We start from the raw sequence: 24,149 nt of genomic DNA on the forward strand, positions 1-24,149 counted from the left end.
ATCATTAAATGTATTTATACATTTATGATGGGTTTATTTTAAACTATTAAATTAGTAAATAAATTAGAACTCACAAAGCTATACTGTGCCACCCCTACCTTCCCATTTCAACTGTAATCAATATCATGATAGTGTAACATATGGCCTAATTTTTCAAGTGGTTTCATTTATAAAAGCATTGGAGGCATCACATCAGATGGGCTGCATGTCTTTTGTACACAAACTGATTATATTTTTCCTTCTTTGTTCTGCAGGAAATGTCACAAATACGGCATGATGCTTGCTTACTCTTGCAAAAAAGTGTCCTTTGCCATACTAATGAGGACAAATGCCAAGCTGCACTGACATTACATGTGTTATACTATTACCCAGGGAAATGCAAGCAGTAACTGAATAGTAAATGGATATTGATTTACAACCCCAGGTGAAATTAAAACAGCCATTCTCAGTGTGGCTGGGTTGGGCTTTCTGAGCCTTCTTTAAGGAACAAGGAAAGGTCTACAGATTCTTTGTGGCAATAGTAAAAATAAAGCACATCATTCACACTTATATTTGTACTATTGAAGATTATCTAGTAATGGCATGATGAGGGGAAAGGGGCAAATGATAAAGGTTTTTTGATCATGGAGATGACAAGCACTAACAATAGCAAATGCAGACACAAAACAATGCTCAAAATCTGTGCTCAATTTGAGTTTGAGACTCCTTTCTCAAAGTATTAGCAAAATGTCAAAAAATCACTAAAATTTACATAGAAATCCAAGTGTGATGTCATTGGGAGTGTGAATATCACTATTCCTCCTCATTTGTAGTGAAATGTGTGTGTATCAAATCCTCAGGGACAGCATTGGCTGTGGATACAGCTCTCTGAAACATCAATAAAGGAATGGTAATTCCTTTCCCTAGCGGGAATTATCTTATTACGGACAACATGGGTTGGAGAACAAATGCTGCAAGTAACAATAGGGGAAATATCCTGAATCTAGGAGAAAGCAAACCTTATTAAATTATTTGAGTCAACAAGAAGTGATTCTATTTTGGGTTCAACGCTCAACATTGTCGGGAAAAAGAATCTTAAATTACGTGATCTGAGAAATATTCATTTAAAATTAACTGGAAGGGTAAACAGAATGAAGGGCTTCTATTCCAATGTCAAATACTGATTAGCTTTGTAAGTCAGGTGTATTGAACAACAGCTAAAATTATCAGAAATTTCAATTCCAAACACTTCAGAAAGAAGAGCAGCTGGCCTACTTATTTTAGCACTTATTCCAGCAAGTGTAATAGGAACAAAGGAAAATAGAGAGAGACAGGGAGAGGAAAAAAAAAAAAAGACAAAGATCTGATCAGTGAAAATTATTTCCTTAGGGATCAATGATAAGAAACTGAAACAACTGCAGCATATTGAAGCAGACCCTTAAAGAACAAAGATTCCCAGCTATATAGAAAATAGGGCAAGAACACAAAAAGGAGTGGAATTTGTAACTGTAAAGTTCCCACACATTATTGACACATCTCTCCCTTCTGCAAAAAATTTGTTTTCTTTGGATTTTGTGATATTTCCAATTTTTTTAGAGTTTTCCAGGTGTACAATAGCACATCCACAGCTACTCTCATTGCAAACACTCACAGTGTTTGGGCAGATCCACTCTACAGTACATGCAGAGAAAGTCTAAGACAGTGTCACTTAAAAATTCTGGGAATGGTTGGGGGCACTGTATGGGCTCTATACAGCACATATACCCCTACTTTCTACAAGAAATCTTACCCAAATACCTCAGCATCCCAGTGATAGGGTAAGAACAGGAGAGAAGCAGCAAGATTTCCTTCAAAACCAACATGTTCCGAGACAAGTGGAAAATATCATCACATCTCTAAATTCACAAAACGAGAAAGCTTTAATTAAAAATATTTTCAGGCAAGTGAGAATGGAGGCCACAGCTTGATAAAGTGACTTGCATGTATGTGTTGATGTAGGGCAGAAACTGCCTCTACATACACACCCACACACAAATTGCCATCAGAGGATAATGAAGCTTCTCTTCGAATTCAAGCTGAGGTTACTTAAAAGACAAATCCCCTCTGGAACTGACATGAAAACTTTATTCTCATCGTTTACTCCTCTGTCCAAAAAACAGAGACTCATAATTTGTATTTTCAATGCTCACAAAAAGCAATGTCCAAATCATCAAAGATGTAGGAGAAAAAAAATCCATTCCACTTCTCACTGAATATTTTCAATATTGGCAGTTTCCAGACTTTTTGGACAAATAGATCTCTTTAGTTCCAATATTGCTCCTCTATCTACCTTATCATCAACGCTGCAAGTTAACTCATTTAAAAACATACACAATTCTATGGATCATTGTTGGAGAACACTGCTCTACATCACAAATACTGAAAAGACCAGGACAAGGGGGTTTATTTTAAACCCTGAGGATTAATATATATCTCAATTACTTGAAAACGAACTTTTCCCCATGACAGTAAAAAATGCATAATTAATACAAATACAGAGTTATTTAGTTAGTGTGTAATTAATTCTCTGGCCAACTCTCCTGACACAGAATGCCAGTTTTCAGGGCAGGCTTCTTTTTAATCATAATATAAATATAAATTCTGTGCACAGGGAAAACCATAAGTTTATCTAATAATGACAATTTCTGAACTTGCTGTTAACTGCAGGAGATGAAATCTACAGTTAAAGTTCTCTAAAAATATCAATTCAATGCTCAACAGTAATTTGCAAAAATGAACATATTGCAAAAATCCCTGGTGACCCCTATACTTGGAATTCTGTGGGCTCTTCAGGCTTCCTCATGTAAAATGGAGATAAAACTAAAAAGAAAGGTATGAAGAAAGTAAATGAAGACCAAAGATGGGCCTGACCCAGTATGGCCACAGTTGCTGTTGCTTAGAGAAAACACACACACTCCCAGGAGTCAAACATTTGTCATTAAATTTACCCAAGTTCTTTTAAACTAATTAATCTATCTAGTCATTCATATCCTGCCTTACAGGCTGTATCATAGGCCCTGCCACATCAAACAAGGAAACCAAAAGGAAAAATACACCATTTCTGTGTTTCCCAAGGCTTTGAAGCATTCAAAATAATGACAAAAAACATTGCTTGTGCTGAAAGCTTGTGTTGTGACATAATGCTACCTATTGTTTATTTTTACTTAACACAGAGGAAGAGGTAAAACAAACACAGAGCAGAAATGAAAGGCAGGAGCAGCATTGAGAAATGCAGAAAGTCAGGAGCTCTAATTGTCCTCTCGTCTCTGCCAGTGCAGATCAGGAGTATTGTCATTCACAGGGTTTCAGCAAAATTACATTCAGCATGGGATAAAAGAGAATTCAAATATGTGACTGGAAAATGTCTGACTGAGCTGAACCTGAGCTCCTGCCCTGTAAATTAAGCAGCACCTCTCTGCAGTCTAACAAGAATCTGTGGACATTTAAGACCCTTCCAGGATGAGGTAGTCGAGCTGGAAATGTCATTAATGTGTAAACCTGTCATTCTCTTCTTGGTTCTCTGAATTCTGCTGAGGATCACCAGACCTGCAGCAGAAATCATCATGTAAAATGACAACAATATTGAAGACTCATGTTTCTAAATGCCCACATAAGCTCAAAACATCTGGAAGAGTATTTCAAATTATTTCTTAGTCATGTGATTTTTATATTCTTTCTTACTGCTAGTGTTTTCATGAAAGCAACCCTTCCAAGATCCAGTTTAAGGACAACAGAATCTCTGCATTAAAGAATTCCTAAATTCTTTCCAAGAAAATATCTTTTTTGTAACATGCCTTTAAAGAACCAACAGATACAAAAATGATGTATCTCATACACAACAAGAAATACAGTGAACTTCCTCTAATTATTCAGAAGTCACTGACAAGGCTTTAAGGGTTTTAATCATAGTTACTTCCAATTAGCAAGCAGATACTTAATTGGTCAGTCTGTTTATTTGCTTAAATTAAACTTGACCATATCATACTATTTTCTCCAAAACTTACTCAAATTAAAATGAACTCAGAGAAATTATGACAAAGTTGCTGAAGTTTACCACAAATTAAGATGTAAAAAGGGACTTTATAGTTTTGAGAATGATGCAGTTAGTCATGTTGCTCTGTATTATTATCATTAGGTTAATCTTGACTCCCCCACAAACAGAGCAATGCATTCCAAACCAGCTCCATCTCCAAGGCTGACAGTACCAGCTTTGTGTTCAGCATCTGAACACCATTTTCCAGTTGGGTTTTAGCCACATTATCTCTCTTGAAGTTGAAGTCACATGGCTAAAATTTCACAGGATCCTTTACAAAGTACCCACATCTTCAATGACCTTCGCTTCACCAAAGAGCAATAGGATGTAAACTGTACCCAAAAAATCATGCGACTGTGACTCACATGTGAAGGTTTTGCTGAAGTATACATCCTTTTAATCTAGTGCAGAATTTTTCCCCCTAGTTTTATACCACTTTGGGACACCAGTGGAGTTACACTACCTTGCTCACACCACAAGGATACTTCCCTGGTCTCAGAATAGCACGCTAATATGGAATCCCAGTGACACAGAAATCACCATCAGAAAATATCTCAGGTCACTATTTTGATGCAGAACTGGTTACTTCCCTGCTAAGCAAAATTAGCAGAAAACACTACTCTATTATTTATCCACATATGTCCATATATTAAAGCTAAATTACATGGTAAGGTATTACAGAAATTAATATTATTAGCTGTTAGCTCATCAGTGGTCCAAGAAACAGAAGATAGCACCTTGGATAAAGGAGTAGAGACAGAAACTTCTCTCCCTTACTGATTTATTTTGAGTAGATTTCCACTCTGCTCAGATGTTAATGATACTGCCTGGGCAGCTGCAGATTAACTGGGAATACACTCAATAAACAAAACCCCAAACAACTGGGAAGAATGATCATTTCTGCTGAGACACTGAACAGCTAAGGGAGCAATGTGCAAACAGAAAATCAGCATCAGGTTCATGCACAGCCAGAGCAACTGGAAAGGTTTCTATTGGACAACACCCTCTTCCCCCAACTATTTTTAATGTTGGCAACCCTCAGGCATTTTACCCCACTGGCCGTGACTTGCAGCAGTGATGCTGTTCTCTCAGCCTTCCCATTTTTCAGTGTTATTCTTAGTTTACACAGAGATGTTTCACCTGTCACACAACCCCTCCTGAATCAGTTTCCTGCAGTGAGATGTACTGAAAGACTTTGAATTTAAATTCCTTGCTATGTTATTTAAGAGACATTGAACAATAGTACCACTGCTTTTCATCCCATGCTCCAACCTACTTTCCAAGCAAAATTGCAAGGTATGAAAAACCTTTAAGTGTGTTCATGTGGCTTTTACCCTACAGTAGTCATCCACAGTCCGTGCCTGGCCAGATACATCTTTCAAACTGTTGATAGCACCTGAGTGCCTAAATGAGTGAGCACAGTCACAGGAACAGAATTATCTATCAGTGTTCTGATACAGTTTCAAATGGAAGCAGTATCCACCTGAACTTTTACCGACTCGACACGGATTTAGCACACCAAACTGAACCCAAGGCAGTCTGTGACAAAAAGGGATCTGTACAAATCATTCTTACAGGACACTGAAAATGCAACGGGATGTTCTTTTCAGGGATATCCTTCTGTAGTTCTGATTGTGTTTTTTTTTCCTACTGTAACTTTTTTAATTTAAAAAATTAAAAATGAGGATGTAGAATATCCCTGCAAATCACAGAAAATGTTTATAATGCAAATAGGAGACATTTCTCCCCTGTAAGAAATTGAGCCCTAAACTGTAGACAGAATCCATAATGGAAAAGTGAGATATAGATGATACAAGTTTTAAATTTTTGTTCTAAGTGTTGTTTTAAATGTTTTGTTTTGTTGGAATTCTTAGGGCATTTGCTCATAATGAAGTAGACTGAGACATCCAAATTAATCTGATCCATGCTACCATAAATTCACCAAATTGGTGTTTTAATTATCATTGCAGCCTCCCTTTTCCCTTCTGCTTCCCTGAGTCAGCACTATATATTACATTTTCTCACTAAACAGGAGTTAAACTGTAGCCAGATGCACCATTTGGGTACAGACAAGTTAAGAAGTTGTCCTTTAGCTGGTCATCACAGTAGGGTCTCCCCTCACCCCTACCTGTCTCTCCTTCAGCCTCGCTGGCACGATGGCATCCATACCCACTCTCTAACCCAGTTCTGTCAAAATGTTTGAGTTGAGTTTGAGAACTGCTTACTGGAAGTGTTCAAGTTAACCCAGATCGTTTTGACAGAACCAGGCTGGTGAACTACATGTGCTGTTGTCCTGGCAAAGCTGAGGAGGAAGTAAATCACGAAGACTGGAAAAGACGGAAAGTCAAATGCAACAAGAACATGAATCAGCTGCAGTCAAACAATGCACCTGGCTCCAATTCATGATGTGTAACTCACTAAACTACTGAAAATAAGTTTCTGTAATTGCCCGGCTTCCTGGAAATTTCCATGAGAGCACAGGACCCACTAGGTCGTCTGCCCTGCTAACAGAGGGTAAAAAGATGGAATTCCATTTTGGCTTTTTTTTTTTTTTTCCAGCTCTGCCTCCAACTCCTGGTTGAAAGGAAGGAGTTTAGGTTTCTGTTTAGTGTCCTGTTGAGAATGGCACTTGGCAAGGTGACCCTAGATGCCAAAGATTGAACACATAACTGGACCAAACTTCATGAGAGCTGAATACAAAAGCTCCAAGTTAGGTTGACTACAACAACTGAACTGAAGCCTCATTTTGTTTAAGCACATTAGGAAGAATCTTGTGGGAGTGGAACCATTGCCAGGTGGCTTTCCCAGTGAGCAGCTGGTTTGGATGAGCAGAGCTCAGAGAAGTTAATATCCAGTACTGAAAGGAAGCAAGCAGGACAGGACAGAGCAGAGCTGAGAGAAAGATCACTGGGGAGAGCTACTCTACAGGCCAGGTAGGGGCTGGTTTTCACAATGAAAAGAAAGTAGAGAGCAGGAGAAAAGCCCTTTGTGATGCTCCATGGTGAGCCAGTCAAAAAGCCTGCTCTTTGACCCAGCATGCTCTCCTCACCTGTTTCATTCCTGCTACTTGTACATGGCTCTGGAATTGGAGGCAAGAGCTGGAAAACAAAAAAATGAAATCCAAAAATACATTTTTTCCACACTGAAAATAGAATACTGAAGCCATTGGAGTAGGAAACCATTCTTCTCATAAAATTCTACTGCAGTCATTAAGCACAGAGATGCCTCCTCTGTAAGTGAACTCTTACAGTCCCATGTAAAAAGCTTTAAGTGGTTACACTGAGAAAAATTTGGGGTTAAGCCTATAAAAATTCATAAAGATTAGACTCTATCACACAAGGAAAAATACTGCTTGAATCCTAGGACCAGTATGTGCAGCCAGGCAGAAAATGCACCTGCTAGAGCTTTGCAGAGTTCAGGGTGGCTGCTGAGAGGAGACACTGGCATTTCTCAGTCTCACTGGCAGGGCAGGGAATAAAGAACATTTGAAGGAACAGGAATCACCTTACCACTTCTGGAAGCACCTTCTTCGCAAGATCGTGGATGGCTTTGATCACAATACATATAGATGACAGGAGGAATATGACACCCAAAATAACACAAGCTCTGGGGAAAAAATAGACAAAAATAAACAGAAATGTTAAGAAGGTATTTGAAGCTGCCAACTCTCCCACTGCTGAGGGTAACAGAATATTAATAATAAAAAAATGTCTTAAGGAGCTAAAAATAGAGACTTAAATTAATGAACAGAATGAAATGTCCAGTTCCTCTCCGGTTCTTAAAACCTGGATTATGTATGAGAAGACAGGGCATACCAGATGATGTTTCTGGGCATACCAGATGATGTTTCTTTCTCTCTGATATTTCAGAGAGAAAGACCTCCCACTTCTGCTCCTGATGATTTATCATAGAGTCCTCTAGAGATCTGTTTATCTTTATTTGTTTGTTTTGCTAGGATCTCCCATTAGAAATAATCAAGGGAGCTTCATTCTCTTTACCAAACCAGGACAGATGTTTGGTAAATCTGGTCAGCAGCACAACAGAACCTGACACATCTGTTTCCTTCCCAAATCTCCAAGAAAAAATATTTTAAGTGCAGATATTAAAAAAAAAAGTGCCTCCCTTTGTAGGCTGTCCAAGATGCTCTCAATACCTAATTAAGGGGCAGTTTCATCAGATTAGATGCTGTGCAGAATTAGACTCTCTCCTCCTGCTCTGCAGAGCTTACCACCCATTCTTACAAAAAAGGCAAACAAATGCTTAGTGAAGAGAACATAAAGTAACAGACAATATTTTGCAGAGAATTATGAAGTTTTGGGTAGGTCAGACACACTGAGACTTACAAAGCACATAATGCATACCCAGAACTTCACAGTAAAAAAAAAAACCCTTGCTTTTGTTCAAACATACAGACTAGTACTACTCTGAGATGGTGTTCCTTTTGCTGTGAAATACTACATATAAGGCTTTGGTTTCCTCTACACCAATAATTATAACCATTCTATTACAGTGCTGCTATATCTGTAACTCCAGTTCTTTGTATAAAAATCTGTTACCACAGATATACAATAAGAGCAATTTAAACATTTAAAGTATGAAATAGTTAAGAAGTGATATCTATATGTACTTTTTTTTTTTCAAAAGCTGTATTTCCTTTGTTATTCATCTGTTGGTACCTGTCTGGTAGCTCAGGTAGCTGATGCTATAGCTCTTCCCATAGCACACTACTGTTTTCACCAGCTCAGCCATCAGGGCCATGTGGGGGTTGACAGCACATGCCATGTTCACAGCAATCTCCATCCCAAGGCTGGAGTGGAACTGGCACTGCCCTGCCTGGCTCAGAGGATGCAGCAGCAGTGGCACAGGTGAGGAGCTGCTCATTTTACCCCCCAAGACACGTGACACTAAATCACACTGTGGACAATCCAAACAATCCTACAGACAGCTTCTCAGTTAAGGGGCTGCCCTTCTCCAGAGGAGTACAGACAACACAGAGGCTCACATCCTTCCCAGGAACAGAGTGGTACTGCTGGTGAGGTACTCAGATAGGAAAACTCTGCTACACCTATTTTAAGGTCGATGTTTAACACCATTGTACTAACTTGCAACACAATCTTCATTTTTGTTAAACATAACCTGTTGTAAAAGGCAGGTAGAAAAGGCTTGAGACAGTCTGCTGACCCCAGAGTCCTTCCCCTGGGCTCAAACACAGAACAGAAGTCTGGCCCGTAGTCTGTGACAGAGGAAGAAACTCACAGAACGGATTCTCTGCAATCCTGCAGCCAGAGATGATCATTAAATGTTCATACAGATGAGACAAAAGTTCATCTCCCCAAAAGAATGACTAAAATCAAATATTATTGGGTTTCCTTTTTCTATTGCACACTTGTGAGCAGGTCCCTGTTCTGCAATAAATTCTTTTAAGAGGTTTGTAGCTTCACTCTATCTGAACGCAGAGAGAGACCTGTCTGGAGCCTCTTGAACTGCTTTTGTTAAACTCCAAACTTCTCAGAATTATCTTTATGCATTACTTCTGTAATATTTAGCACTGCCATTACAGAAGAAGCTTATATTGCACAATCTTTCACAACAGATTTTGTTGTGACAATGGGGTTTTTTATTTATTTATTTTATGTAAGGAATCATATACTAGAGGTTCTGCTCATTTACCTGGAACAAATGCAAGTGTGAAGTATCTTAGAACTGGTCCACAAAAGTTGGCTGACTTGCCTTAAGGCCATTTGCTGAGCCAGTGACAGGTTTACATAAGATACCTATACTTCCTGTGAGAATATGCTGACATTTTTGTCTGAAAGCAACTCTGAAAGACAAGGTATTCTATCACTCCCAGCAGGCTTAAACCCACACAGCCAGAAACCTGTGAGCTGGAAACTATGGATTACACTTCCTTATGGCAGTATGTGTTGTTGAATGCCAAGGGTATGGGAAAGAGAAGACAGCAAAGCACCATCACCTTCCCTTAACTTACCTTTTATTCTCTGCATACTTCTGAGAAAGACAGGCAAACATTCCCTAAGGGGAATGCACTGGCTGGATTCAGTTCTGACATAAACTGGAGAGTTTGGAGTTATCTCTGTAAAGTCTCCAACCACTCAAGCCTAACAGCAAATATTTTGCATCTTTGCCTATGCCAGCAGATACACAAAGACTTCAGCAACCTTGATCTGCTTCTCTTATTCTCAAGATCGGTTTTACCTGGCTAAAGAATTCCCATACACCTACTTAACCAGAAATAGCTCAAGTAGAAAGAAGACAAGCAAGATGATAATAACAAAGACAAGGTTATTAATAGCAGACAGAAATGCACTCTTAGGCTTGAATCAGCATTCAGTCATGATATTTAGCAAGCCTAGCTCCCCCTTTATATGCTGGCTTTTGGAATCCAGAGCCATGTAAAATTCATGAGTAATGACAGTAGTTTAAGTGCAAAAGTATATGTTTCTTGTCTTCTTGAGTGTCTCAATTTATCTGCAAAACCACTAGAACACAACATTGCATAGCGTCTTCTTTCAATCTTATTTGCCAGAAAAAAATCATTTCTAACTCCAAATCATACAAAATTCAACTAAAAATTTACAAAACAAGAAACCTCCAAAAATTAATCCGAATAACTGTAGTACATAATAAACAAACTGCAATTGGTTATTGTAAGTTTGCTCTGCTTTCACGGTATTGGACCGCAAAATTTTTAATGCAAGCCTTGTAACTTCCATCTGCTGACAATTACTGCTGTGTAACTAAATAGTGTTTCCAACTGCACACGAAGGGTGTTAGTGCCAGGGTGGTTGGCAAATCCAATTTCATTTATAACATTCAATTAAATTAGATGAGCCAACTGCCATTTCTAAACAGGTTCAAGTCAACTCAGAAGTACCCATAAAAATTAATGAGAGGAGTTATACAGTGAGGTTTGACTGATTTTAAAGATATTCTTGACTTGTAATTGCCGTGGTGTAGTAAACGCTCCTCAGTCTCCAGGTTGTCCATGATGACTGTCAGCAATTCAGACACTCTGGAGTAGCTGGGGCTCCACCTAATGCTCTCATATTCCAGAATATTGGTATCTTCTTGCTAAGACATGAGGAAGGTACTTTTTTCAGCAACCCAACAAGATGGACAGATCTCCAGGTATCCTATGCCACCTGTACCCCTTAAACCTCCAGCACCTGTTGAAGATCTTGTACTTATTTTACACCCATTTCTACCTGAGTTAGTGTAAGAACTTCCCACTAAATATTTACTAAATCATTACAGTTATAATTGATCTATAATGCAAAATAATTGATTGCTACAGGTTTGACAGGCAGCAGGAAAGACCTAATGAAGAAAGCGCGAATCCTAATTCTCCCTCAGTTCCATGTAATATGTTACTTCTAAAAAGAAAAATGAACGGAGAGAGTTTGGTCAAAACATTTTAAAACATAATGGAAAAGCACTGTTTGATTTTCAGAAGAAATGAGCTTTCTGGAATCTTTCAGAATGTAGTATATTTTAAAGAATAACAGACTAATTCAGAAACAAAAAGGTGAGAGCATCTCTCTGATATCCAGGCAACAATCAACTTTTAAGTCAACTAAAACTCAAACTTTCAAATTTTTTTTTATTAGAGCAATGACACGTGGAAGGCAAGAGTAATTAAAATTACATCATTACATTGTCAGTAAAGAGAATTCAATATTACAAATTTAACAGTGAAACCACCACATCTTCTTTAGTTTGCTGGGTGACAGTAGCAGATCATGATCTGCCAAAGATACTTCTTGACATGTTTTTGATATTGTATTTCTATCTGCAAATCCATGAGATAATATAAGGTACAATTCATTGTATTAAAAATTAACTCATCAATTTTGTCAACTTTTCAGTATTACTTTGTCACAGATGAAACACACTGTTAAATTAGCTGTACTGCAGCCTCAGGCATTGTGAATGAAATTATTTACACTCTCAAAACTGTCAAAAACTTTACACAGCTTTTGAGCTTTGGGTACTGCCAGTTCACTCCTAGAGGAATTCAGACATGTATAAATCCTAAAAACTAAAGCTTGGTTCTGGGTTTGCTACATCCTGGAAATTTTCACGACATTCTTCTGAAAGCAGTATTACAACCCACATACAACTCGTTTATATTTATACAACCCTATAAATATCCATTTTGTATTACATCAGTCCTGGATATTTGGACTCACATCAATCAAAACAAGATCAATGTAGCTGCATTACATGACATACAGCTGCCATCTCATCTTTTCCATAACATATTCACTACTGTATGGAGCTCTAATAAACATAATTCTTCATTTTGATGACAAATTCTCACAACTCATAACTAAACCAGAAAAGGAAATCAATCACTGTGAGCACCTGATGGTCTTTCCCTTAATCAAAAATTTGTCACTTTGCATAAGTTAATGGCTTTTCAGCAGGTAGCTATGAAAAGTACTGAGATTCAGGGATTTCCACCTCCACAAACTGTCAATTTTCAAGCTGCTATTAGTAAGTTAACTTTTTTTTTCCTCTTTTTATCACAGAATTAATTTCCTAAGGAGAGTATGTCAAATTATTCAATTCATTTGCATCTAGCAGATGGAGCAAAACAGCCTTATAATTCATGGATTTAGCCTTAATTCTATCTTATATTTTGCAGTTAATTGTTATGATTCCCTGCAGGGAGCGATAAGACTAAAATTCTGTAATATTTTCATCATAGAAATAAAGATTAATCTCACTCAGATTTCTGTGGTGATTAATCTTCAATGTAATGAAGGAATTTTACCTTTAGCATGGCTCTTGCCAAGCACTAAATACCCTTTACATGAATTGGCCCTTCCCGCCAAAGAGACTGCTCTTCAGTGTAAGCAGCAGTCAGCTTGAAGTGAGACTACAGATTTAGATTCTCAGCTACTTGTTTTGTAACATTTTATAAAAAACCCCTATATATATAATAGTAGTGAAATTACAAATACATGCTGAGTAACAAGCTCTGCTATATACTACCTCAAAAAATATCTGGGGTAAGCTACATAAGGGTGATTGGTAACAGAGTTTTCCTCATATCAACCGACTGCTTTAAAATACCAACTCAAGAGGTTTCCCTTCTTAATTATCTTCTTCCTGTCTTTGTGGCAAATGGAATACAGCATCACAACACCAACACCAGTTTGTAATGAAGCTCTTGGTAATTAAGTTAATCTCTCAAGTTAATCTGCCCTCACATGCAGCAAAGGTGGTGCAACAGAATTAAGGATTCAGAAAAGATTAGTGATGCATGTGAATGCAATCTGCAAAAATGTGTTAACTTTCTCTTAGCAGCTCATGGAGACAGTTGTTTTGGGGTAGTGGGGAGGAAAAAGGGCCTCATGCACTTGGTAGTTTGTCTGTTACATCCTGGACCTTATTTTACCACCACGCTTCAAGTTCACTGAGATAGTCCCGGAAACGTGATGACATCATGTGGAATAAAACAAGTTTGTCAGTAGCAGTCTAATTACTTCCCACTTTTGTTAACATATGGTACAACTAAAATGCAATATTAGATGCCTAATCTTCTTGTCAAATACTGGGCTATTCTCCCACCATTTTTATTCACTGCAGTAGCACAGACTACTTACCCTTTTTTGATTAGATGAGTTATTTGGGTTTTTACTACTTTTACCAATATGAAGAGGCTTGCAGAATAATAGAACAGCCCAGGTTGGAAGGGACCTCCAAAAATCATCTGGTCCAGCCTTTCAAGGAAAAGGGACCCTAGATGAGATTCTCTAGCACCCTTACCAATTGCATCCCACCATCTACCACATCCATGGGGAGGTTGTTCGGGTGACTGACTGATCTCACTGTGGAAAATTCTTTCTTGTATCAAGATTTCTTACCTTATTTGCTTAAAACATTTTAATAACTTCAGCTGAGCTACAGAAGTAAACATGACAGAGAGAACTGAGAAAAAATCATTATATAAACCACTAGCATTTGTCTTAATATTCTTGAGGTAGAAACTCTATTGTCACATTTGCAAAGCTGCCATCTAAACATGGTTCAGTTCCTCATCCAGTTCTCTGGCAGCCACAATACTATAAAGAAAAGATAATACTTCTAATTTCTGCATATATTCTTGTTACCCTACTAGAACCAGTTTATTTTAATTCTGTATTTCCATGATTGTTAAGAATCTTACCATTATATATCTTCCTAAGAGAAATGGGTTTCCACCCTGGAAATAGTGAAACAGTTTCCCAGAGAGGTTGTGGAGTCTCCATCCTTGGAAGTTCTCAAGAGCTGACTGGATAAAGTTCTGAGTAACCTCTTCTGATCTCACAGCTGACTCTGCTCTGGGTAAGAGCCTGCACTAGAGACCTCCTGAGGGCCTCTGCAACCTGGATTATCCTGTGATCCTATTAATTTTTATTCACAAAATCTTTAACTCTGCATGTTCTGTCAAGATCTTTCAGTGCTAATGGCTCCTAATGGCCCATAGAAAAGGAAATGCTAAAATCTCTAAAGGCTGTTTTCACCACTGGAATGAAGAGATAACGTTAAAAATATTACTTTGCAGGGTACTGTAACTTCACATTAAAATGAGCTGCAGGCCACTGAGAGCAATATGAGCTCTAAACCTAGGACTAATGTGAGCTTTTTCAGCAAAGCTGAGCAAATCAGTTTTATGATGGATACAGGATTTAATCTCTGAATAAACCCACCAAGGAAACCTCTAGAGTTTAAGTAAGGAAAAAAAAATTAAATTATAAAAGTAATTATTTTAATAAAAACTGTAAAATTGCTAATTCATGTTTCCCTATGATTAGAATGGATTTGAGTATTAGTGGGTGGCAGAATGAATATTATGTATGGAATCATTCAGGGAAAGTCATATGGCATAACACAGAAGGCAGTTCCTCAAGAGGTTTTTGCTGACAGAAGTTAGGAAAATATTTTGAACATTCTTCACTTTATAATTCTGTATCTCTCTATACCTTTTTATCAAGTGTCTTCTGTGTCTAGCCACATGACAGGAACTCTCTTGTATCTCTTTGCCTCACTGATACTCGTTTTCATTCTTCCTTCCCATACCCAAATACAAATTACATTCTATGAATGCTCCTTCATCAGTCACTTGGAGCTTGCAATAACCTGCAACACATTTCTTCTAGATGAGAGGCTGTCAGACTGTTTAAACAAAGCTAGGCCTGTTTTCATTTAATATTTGTATTATGGCAGCTCTTATAGTCTGTTTACAGTAGCCAAGTACCATATTCCAGTCACAGCCAGCCCAAGATTTCTCAAGCACAAGCAAAAATTAATGACGATACCTGAAGACTGAGAACCTGGGGGGAAAAAAAAATCAATTTTTGGTCACCAACAAATGATTTTCTGGTGGCAAACCAGTGGGATCTGACTGATGGGGATGAAGTGGAGCAGGGTTGAGAAATTGGAAGAGAACTCAGAACTAAGTCAGTGGACAAAGAATATAGAAAGGGGAAAAGTCTGAGGATGTTTCAGAGAAGGGAATGAAAGTGTTTGTTCTGGTCTGCAGTCTTTTTGAGGCTCAAGGGATTGCTGGGGAAGTTGCAGGTGTGGTCCTCTGCAGATCATGGTAATACACAGGCAAAAAAGGCAATATCAATCCCAGTCTTGAAAGTCCTGCTCATTTGTTGCTCTCTACTGCTAATCTGAAACTTCCTTGTGTCCAATGAGGTAGTTATATTGCTGGTGGTGTAACTTCTCTGTTATCAGGTTTAGTTACTGAAGAGGTTTTGGACACTGAACTGTACAGAACCACAGCTGTTCTGAGTATTTACACCTGCCTGCAGGGTGAAGAGGGAATAGAGTCAATTTAAGATGCACTTTAAAAGGAACAAAGTGGGCTTGCTGTTCATCACACATGTTCCATAATCCACCCCCAACTGCCAGAATCCAGATCAGCATCATTACAGCTACTCCTTTTTCTGACCATAAAAAAAAAGTCCAAACCAGGTTACACAATAAACAGGATTCAAGTAATAGTACAAATTACCATTGAAAGTCAATTTCTCAATTATTTTGATATACTGTGGAATCACAGGGTCTAACCTCTTCTTAAAACACATGAAGGGGAAATGCTGTTTATATCTGAAATTCAGATTAGCTCTGCTAGCGATACATTTCATGTTGAAAATGTTATAGGCCTTCTAAAACTTTTATTATCCCTTAGGTCCTCAACTAGTTGCTGCAGAACAGGGTGTTTACATCCTCTAAAATCATGAAGCTCAACTGGGGCAACAGTTCCATAAATAATTTGGTACTCCAGGTATTAAATATCTGCCAGAAAAAAAACCTAACAGACATTTCTACAACTTGGGAGAGTTTGAAAACTCTCATGACCTATTTTCTAATCCCTGGTCTGCACAGACTGTGCAGCTGCACTTCGAGTACACCTGCCTTACAACCACCTTCCTGGCTTGAGCACTGCTCCCAGCCTTGCAGCAGATGATCAGAGATTCTGTCATTCCCCTGAAGCTGGAAATTAAAGCTTTTAGAGAATTTCCGTACTATTCGTTTTTATGGTAATTATCAAATTCCAGTACAGAAGACATCATATCCCTGATTTTATATATATCGACCTATGTGTAAATACTAGTCAACATAAACAAATACTCCTCATCAACTACAAGTGAAGTGAGAGTTTTCCATAAATTAAATAGACTTTGGATCTAACTCCAGTAAAATCATTGCCAAGGCTACAGATGCCACAGTTTTCGAAACAGATTTTAGAATGTATAAATATATACATTTTCAATTTCATATTTAATATAACTTCTATGTGCGATGATTTGTGTGTGTGTGCAGGGATAACCTTATGCATACTTGCATTTCTGTCCGGATAAGAGCAAAGTTTAGGAATACTTTACTTTTGTCTTTATTTGGTACAATGAATTGAGGGAGAAATTATAGTGTTTAATAACTCAGCCTAATGGAGCACATCTAAAACTTGCATCTAGCCCTGTACCTGGATGCAGAATTTCAGCTAAATATTTCAGAAGAAAGAATGGTTTGAAAATTTTCAGTGTGGTTAAAAAGAAACTATATTTCCCTTCCTACAAAGTACATATTCAAGCACAGGTGAATACTTACCTTGAAAACTCTACACTGTGCCTCACTGTGTGGGAGAGATATGCAAGTGTCACATGAGGATGAACTCATGGTAACTGAGAACTACACAAGAGTTGCAGAGGTAGGTTCTGAGCTCTTTGAAGTTTGTAGGCCAGCTCCATGCATTTGACACTTTTCCAGACCACTTAGGTGTTCCATTCACTCATCACAAAGGAGTTTTTCCGCCTGCCACAGAGGTTTGCCCTGAACTGTGGGTAGGTGTGGATTTTGCCATCTGTGCTTCAAGTCTCTTTCGTATGTATGGCACAGATAAAATTATCCCCAGTTTTTTCAATGTGACTGATATGTTGGGTCTGAACCGAGAGGATTATTTTCATTCAACACCACCTAAATAGACAGTGCTCATTTAGCCAGGCTAACCAGTACAGCAGAGCCAATCCACACAGAAAAATTTAAATACTGTACAAATGCTAAAAATAACAGAGATGGTTTTTTTTTAATTCTGTGAACCAAAAGAGAATATACCCTGCAAACATATAGATCAGTCTGCTTTCTTATTTGAATCAGAGGAGAGAGAAGAGCCAGACCTCACCTTGCAGGATGTCCTCCTATAAACGGTGACTTCTAATTCAAGCTTTGAGTGCAAAAGTAGGATAAATCACAATCCCCATATTCCCTGCCTAATTGCAATGCACATATATCCAGCATAACTTCCGTAAGGCTCCCCATGAGCAAATGCCAGGGTAAATATTCTCAAGTGGTGTCACTGAACATGAGCAAGAGAGAAAAAAGGGTTAAAATTACTTTGGAAGGAGAGGTTTGCTCCATCATAGGGTCTCACCTGGCATCCTGTTTTCTCAGTAAGAAAGAAGCTCGCCAGCCAGTAACTCCCCACATTTGTCCAGCAGCCCCAAAGTGCCCAATTCCTTCAGCAGCAGGGGAGGTGACAATGGTGATGGCTTACAGAACCTGCACAGGGCAGGAGTAAAGTAAGAAAGGGTGATTCCAAGGATCACCCTCAAAGCAAAAATCACTGAGAGGATGAAAGCTTCTGGAGTGCCCTGGACTAGACAAAAAGCAGCTGGACAAGAGACTATAGAGTGAAAGTAGATTTGCAGTTCAAAGAGACAATGTAGAGCAAAGCAGTAAGGTATAATTTCATGAAGCCATAAAGCACCTTTCCCTAGCAACTGAAGGATACCATGGACATATCTGACTTCCTCTGTCTTCCAAAAATGAATTGCACCAGAAAGTAAAGAGGAGGAGAACAAGGCATTGAAGGAACAGTTATCCATAAAATACTCATGCAGACAAAGGGAACACAGCAAAGGGCAGTTCTTTCAGGTATATTCATTTTGGAGTTGCATACACAGAGTTATGGAGATGATTTTATTACTGCTGTTTACTTAAGTCTAAATTCCAGAAAGCAGGTAACTAAGCAACTGGTAAAGGGTTTCTAAGCACCTGAATGGTCTTCTCCAAGGATCACATGCCTAAGGAGATGTAAGGTTATTAAACAAAAACTGTTCAAAGCTGCATTCTTCCACTTGATAAACATCCACTGATTCATGGTAATATTTGAAACACTAATATGTCTTTTTCCTGCAGTGCCCCATTTACCTGGAAAGTCTACTAACAATCAATAATGAATGCTAGGCATACTCTCTGAAAGAACAACTGACAAAATACACATAACCAGGAGACCAGCAAGCAAATGAGGAAAGGGATCAGCACACCAATGGTGTTGCAGTCATTGGGTATTATTAAGAGTCTATTGATAACATTGGTATGCTTCATAAAATGTTTTAAATATCGTAATTCCCAAGTCATACTGTTACATAGCCAGAAGTTTCACACTCAATGCATGAAGTCCTAGGAAAAGGTCAGAATTTCTTTTCTTCCTTCCTCCCTTCATTGCATATCTCTGTGTAATGGATAACCCATATATAGATAGAGATAGAGATCAGATATAGATGATACAGATATAGACATAGGTATAGGTATGGATATAGATATGGTCTCCACACAGTGTATTTCTCCAGCTGCCTAAAAAGTGAAAACCCCAGTAAATCACCATGTTCTTCTTTCAACAGACAGAAAAAAAATCACAATGTTTATAAACCAAAGCTATACGTATACACCATTTAGAAATAAGATGTACATCTCTATTATTGAGATTGTTAAACATAGGGGTAGGGCAGTGAGGGGTGAAAGAGATTCTTAATTGTTGCATCCAGCATTCCAAATATGAATGGAATTAATATTTACTATTTACTCCATCCCTGAGAAGCAGTCAAATATCTTTCTTAGAGATTGCTTTTAGCTCAAACTAAATTAGAAATTTTTGGATTAAGCTCTCATGAGTTGTGTTCTTCTGAATGTCAAAACAGGTGAGAATACCAGTTCATCCTTCCCATAATATAAGAATCCATGATTTAAATCCACAGGGCAGTCATTTTTCACTTTGCCAATAGGTTCAGCATTCTGGCAGTAACAAATCCAGCTGCCACAGCTGAAGTGTAATGTGTGGAGATGAAAGTTAAATCACAGACATATAGCAATTTGTTTAGATAATGTCTGATTGCAAAATGACTATTTTCTTCTGGCAAAAAGCTTTCTCAGAAGCAGGTGGAGGTATGACAAATATCTGCACCCATGTCTGCCACACTGTAGATTCTCTCTAATTCTTGTCTTTTTAATATTACTGTCAATGTTTTGGACAATATAAGAAAAAAAGGGATATATCTGCATTCGTTATATATTATGTCATGGCAACTTAGAGCATCACAAATTTGTTTAAAATTATTAGTCCATGATAGAATTTATATTTCTTATTACAGTAATTAAGGAATGAATAGCCAGAGTCTGAAGTATGCAAACAAAAAAAACCCCCAATGAACCAACCAATCAAAAACCCAACAAAGCACACCAAAACAGTGAAAGAAATGTGTGTTTTCTGCTCTTGGCATGATCCAGAATGTTCATTATGAGTAAGGTTTCCTATTTACTCTGGCACTGGGTTAAGAAAGATATTGCCAGACCGGTTCCTGGGAAACACAGAATTTAACTTGGTGCCATCAACAAAATAATATATAACAAACACCAGCTGCAACTGTCAAGAATCACTATGTTAAATATGCTGTACTGAGTTAGTTTTTGTAATACAAACTCAGTAGCCAAAAACTCCAAGGAGCAGTGGATCTCACAGGCAGAGTCAGACACTCAGTGCTGAGTTGCTCTGTACAGAAAAGATTTTTCCAACCAATTGTCCTTCAAAAGCTCTGTCCTTTAAAGCTTTTTCACTAGGCTGTGCACATATTATGTTATTCTGTTTTCTCGATCTTCTCTTTTTTGATACTGTTTCTCACTTTCTCCTCACACACATTTCCAGCACTACAATCCGACTCCTTCATTCCTTAATTTAACAGAAGCAAAGAGTTGCCCTTAGGCTGCATAGCTGGTGACTAGTTCAACATCTCATGAGACATTTTTCCAATCCTTTATTAAGAAATTACTTCTATTCTTATTTACAGGATTTATTTAAGCCCATGAAAACCCATTGTTACTGCACCACTTTCAATAAATTCCTTCCTTCAACAGAATTTAGATTTACTTCAGCAACCCAATAAACTATTATGTCACTAAAGATTTACTAAAGGCAGAATATTCAAGATACCTGTAAACTGGTTATGGAGAACAGGAATGGGGAACCATTCAGGTTTCTTTGCATATCTTGAATGTCTCAATGCTCAGTCAGTGTTCAAATCACAAACCAGAAAACTGGATTTAGAGCTGTAACCTGACAAATCAACTCTGCTTTGAGCAGGGGGTTGGACTGATGACCTCCATCACAGCACTGCACAAAACTCCCCCCACACCAGGCCTAAATCACGCAGGTGGTGGGTCTCTGCTTCATCAGCTACATCAGGGTATATTGCTTTTGGTTTCTCCTCTCATGAGAAAAATAAGGTATTGAAAAAGTTTTATTTTAGCCATAAATTTAAGGCTCATGGAAACTAAAGAGGTGATTGATGACAGTCAACATGGCTTCACTAATGGCAAATTGTGCCACAGGATTACAGCTGTGGAAGGTGAGGGAAGAGCAACTGATACAATCTACCTGGACTTGCACAAAGTGAAACACTGTCCTGCATGGCATTCTAGTCTCTGAACAGGAGAGAGGTGGATTTGATGGATGAACTACTCAGTGGATAAGGAATTGGTTGGGTGGTTGCACTCAAAGAGTTGGGGTCAACAACTCAATGTCCAAGTGGAGACCAGTGACTAGTGATGTTCTCTGGGAGCTGATACTGGGACTGGTGCTGTTTAACACCTTTGCTGGTGACATGGACAGTGGGGTTGGAGAGTGAGGGCACACTCAGCCAGTTTGCTGTGTGGTGTGGTTGACGCCCTGGAGGGAAGGGATGACACTGAAAGGATGTACACAGCAAAAGTACCTTCTCATCTCGCCCCAGAAAATGAGAGAAATCAAACTATCTAATAAAAATGAAAACCATTAAATGGAGTTAAACTCAACAGGACAAATTTTCATGATAGTTTCAGCACTCCAATTCCCCTGAAGTCAAATGGGAATGCATTGGTTCATTTTAGCAGAACTTGGCACAGCAAGCATTTTTGTACTGTTAGGAGTGCCAGCCCATAAAATGTTGCATCTCTATCTGCCATATGGCTACATCTTAAGTAAAACTACGCAGTCCTTTTACATGGTAGCATTTTATTCTAAGTATTTAATTCATAGCACAGAATGAGTCAGGCTGGATTCTCCGTCTCTTTTTCTGGGGGTTTGTTTCTCAGTCTGTCTTTATGTTCTCTCTCAATGACGTCCAACAGTAAGGACTGAATGTAGCTCTGCCTTTCCATGAGAGGCTTTCCACTGATTTCAACAGATTTTGGATCAATCTCTTGCTGTCAAGTTTATGAAACAGGAAGTTTTATAAATTTGCAAAACAAAATTAATTGGCAATTCCACTTGGCTTTTGCACGGAGCTAAGGATATTTTCAGATCTGTTGGGATACACAGACAAAGGTACTATTTAAATCAATAAAAGACAGACCTATCAATAAAGAACTAAACCAAAGCCACTCTGGCACACCTTACTCTGGCAAACAGGCTCCCCCACTAAGGCAGAATGTGGCCAGGCACGCAGAGACAGGAATAACACACAATGTAAGCACCTACACAAATTTGCACCAGAAGTGAAGAGCAGACTGGCCCACTGAGGCACTGGCACAGAGGAGACAAGGACTGTGTTAGACCAGGTGTGGTTACAGGCACATGTGATACAAAGATTATTCATAAGGTGAGCAAGCAGCCAGCAGGCCTCATTGTAACATTGTCCCAGCTAGAGCAAAAGTAATTACATGCAGCCTTTCAAGCAAGAGATTGATTAAACACAACAGGAAATTAGAAATGTGCCTCCCTCAAAAATCTGACACAGTAAGAATTGCCTTAAGCAACACAACCATCTCATCACCCCTCTTTGCTTATCAGCGTTATGGTAATTCTCCTGTCAACTCTAGAAACAGAAAGGTAACCAGACTGACTGTCCAGTGATTCATATTCCCAGCATATGGAACAGTCTTTCACTCAGTACTGATCCCACCATGTAATCTTATCTGTCTTCAACTAAATGGGCATGGTAAGTAATTCATTGATTTAATTTAGCCTTATGTAAAGCAGAGGGATTATATGAAGGAAAATTAAAAATGAGCATTAGTTTAGGAAAATATGTTTGCTACCTTGCTTTTTCACTTTACTGCTTTAGCCATAAGGATATGTTGATTCTTCTTTTGTATTGGGATTTTTGTTCTCTGTAAAGTAGTTTACAAGGTTCACTTGAAAAAGCTCAACAGAAGGAGATTTCAAAAATATGTTAATTGGATGTTGACAGGAATCTCTGTGGACACCCACAAAGCAAAATACTCAGGAAATATCTGTTAAGATCTCCAAATCTGTGCAGGAAGACTAATTTTAATCACATATTTCTGAATTCATTTTTATGAATCAATGCCACATCAGTCCTTTATGGCCTTTTATTCCAAACTGTTCTGTATGGAGCCCTGCCAGAAAGGAACTCACAGCACTGGCAAGCTGTTGCATGAGCTTGAGTTAATGCATGTAAAAATACTTCTTATTTTTTTCTTAGTTTTTAGGAAAAGACTATGAAGATGAGTTATAGACCCTTCTGTCTGGCCTTTTTTTTTTCCGATCCTGCCAGTTATGTACACATTCAGTTTTATCAGGTTGCCCTTCTTGTTGAAGGGACACCATTAGAGGTGTCTCAGCACAAAACCTACCTTATCCTTCTTTATTGTAAAATTGTAATCTAGTCCAGGGGATAGTTGAACTGTTTTCAAACAAGCCAGATGGGATGCTGCTAGCAATGGCAGCACAGAGCAAACCCAAAGCAGACAAATGTACTGCAATTCTCTATCTAGTTGTACTCAAAATTTGAGTAGGAGCTTCAGATTTTCTTTATGCACTAGATGGAAAAATCCTTGAGTCAATCTCAAGCTGGTCTTCTCAGCTACCACATGTATCCCCAACAGAAATACTGCACAGTGATGCAGAATACAATGCCCACCATGACCAATATTGCACTGCAAATGTAAGCTCTTTTTTCCCATGGGATACATATAGCAAGTATTAAAAATGGGGAAAAAAACTATGTGCTTGCAAAGTAAACATAAAGAAGACATGTAAGTACTGCTACACTCTTACTTACAAAAAACCCCAAACAACCAACAACAAAAAAAAAACCAGGGGGGTGTCTCTCTCTCGGTACAGCAGTTACAACAACCTGTGCCACCCTACCATCATATCACTAATATGGACTCAATCTTACCAGATGTTCTGTAATCTCAACTTCCAATAATATCACTGAGTGTTGAAGTGATTTACATCCAAAGAGAAGGGATTCACATTTCAAACTTGTTAAGGAGGTAAAAATATAATACAAGCAACAATTTA

The 24,149-nt window shown here is 38.3% G+C and overlaps 1 protein-coding gene across 2 annotated transcripts in view; it reads right to left on the minus strand.

The window, feature by feature from the left end:
• The window catches only part of TMEM163 (transmembrane protein 163), a 92,630-nt gene that overhangs the window by 12,293 nt on the left and 56,188 nt on the right, over positions 1–24,149 (minus strand). For both annotated transcript variants that reach the window (XM_064661569.1, XM_064661568.1), the window contains one exon: positions 7,561–7,657. In XM_064661569.1, the coding sequence (XP_064517639.1) occupies positions 7,561–7,657 (97 nt within the window). The remainder of the gene's footprint in view (positions 1–7,560; positions 7,658–24,149) is intronic.

The sequence above is a fragment of the Pseudopipra pipra genome, chromosome 7 (genome assembly GCF_036250125.1).
Source record: "Pseudopipra pipra isolate bDixPip1 chromosome 7, bDixPip1.hap1, whole genome shotgun sequence".
Taxonomy (NCBI): domain Eukaryota; kingdom Metazoa; phylum Chordata; class Aves; order Passeriformes; family Pipridae; genus Pseudopipra; species Pseudopipra pipra.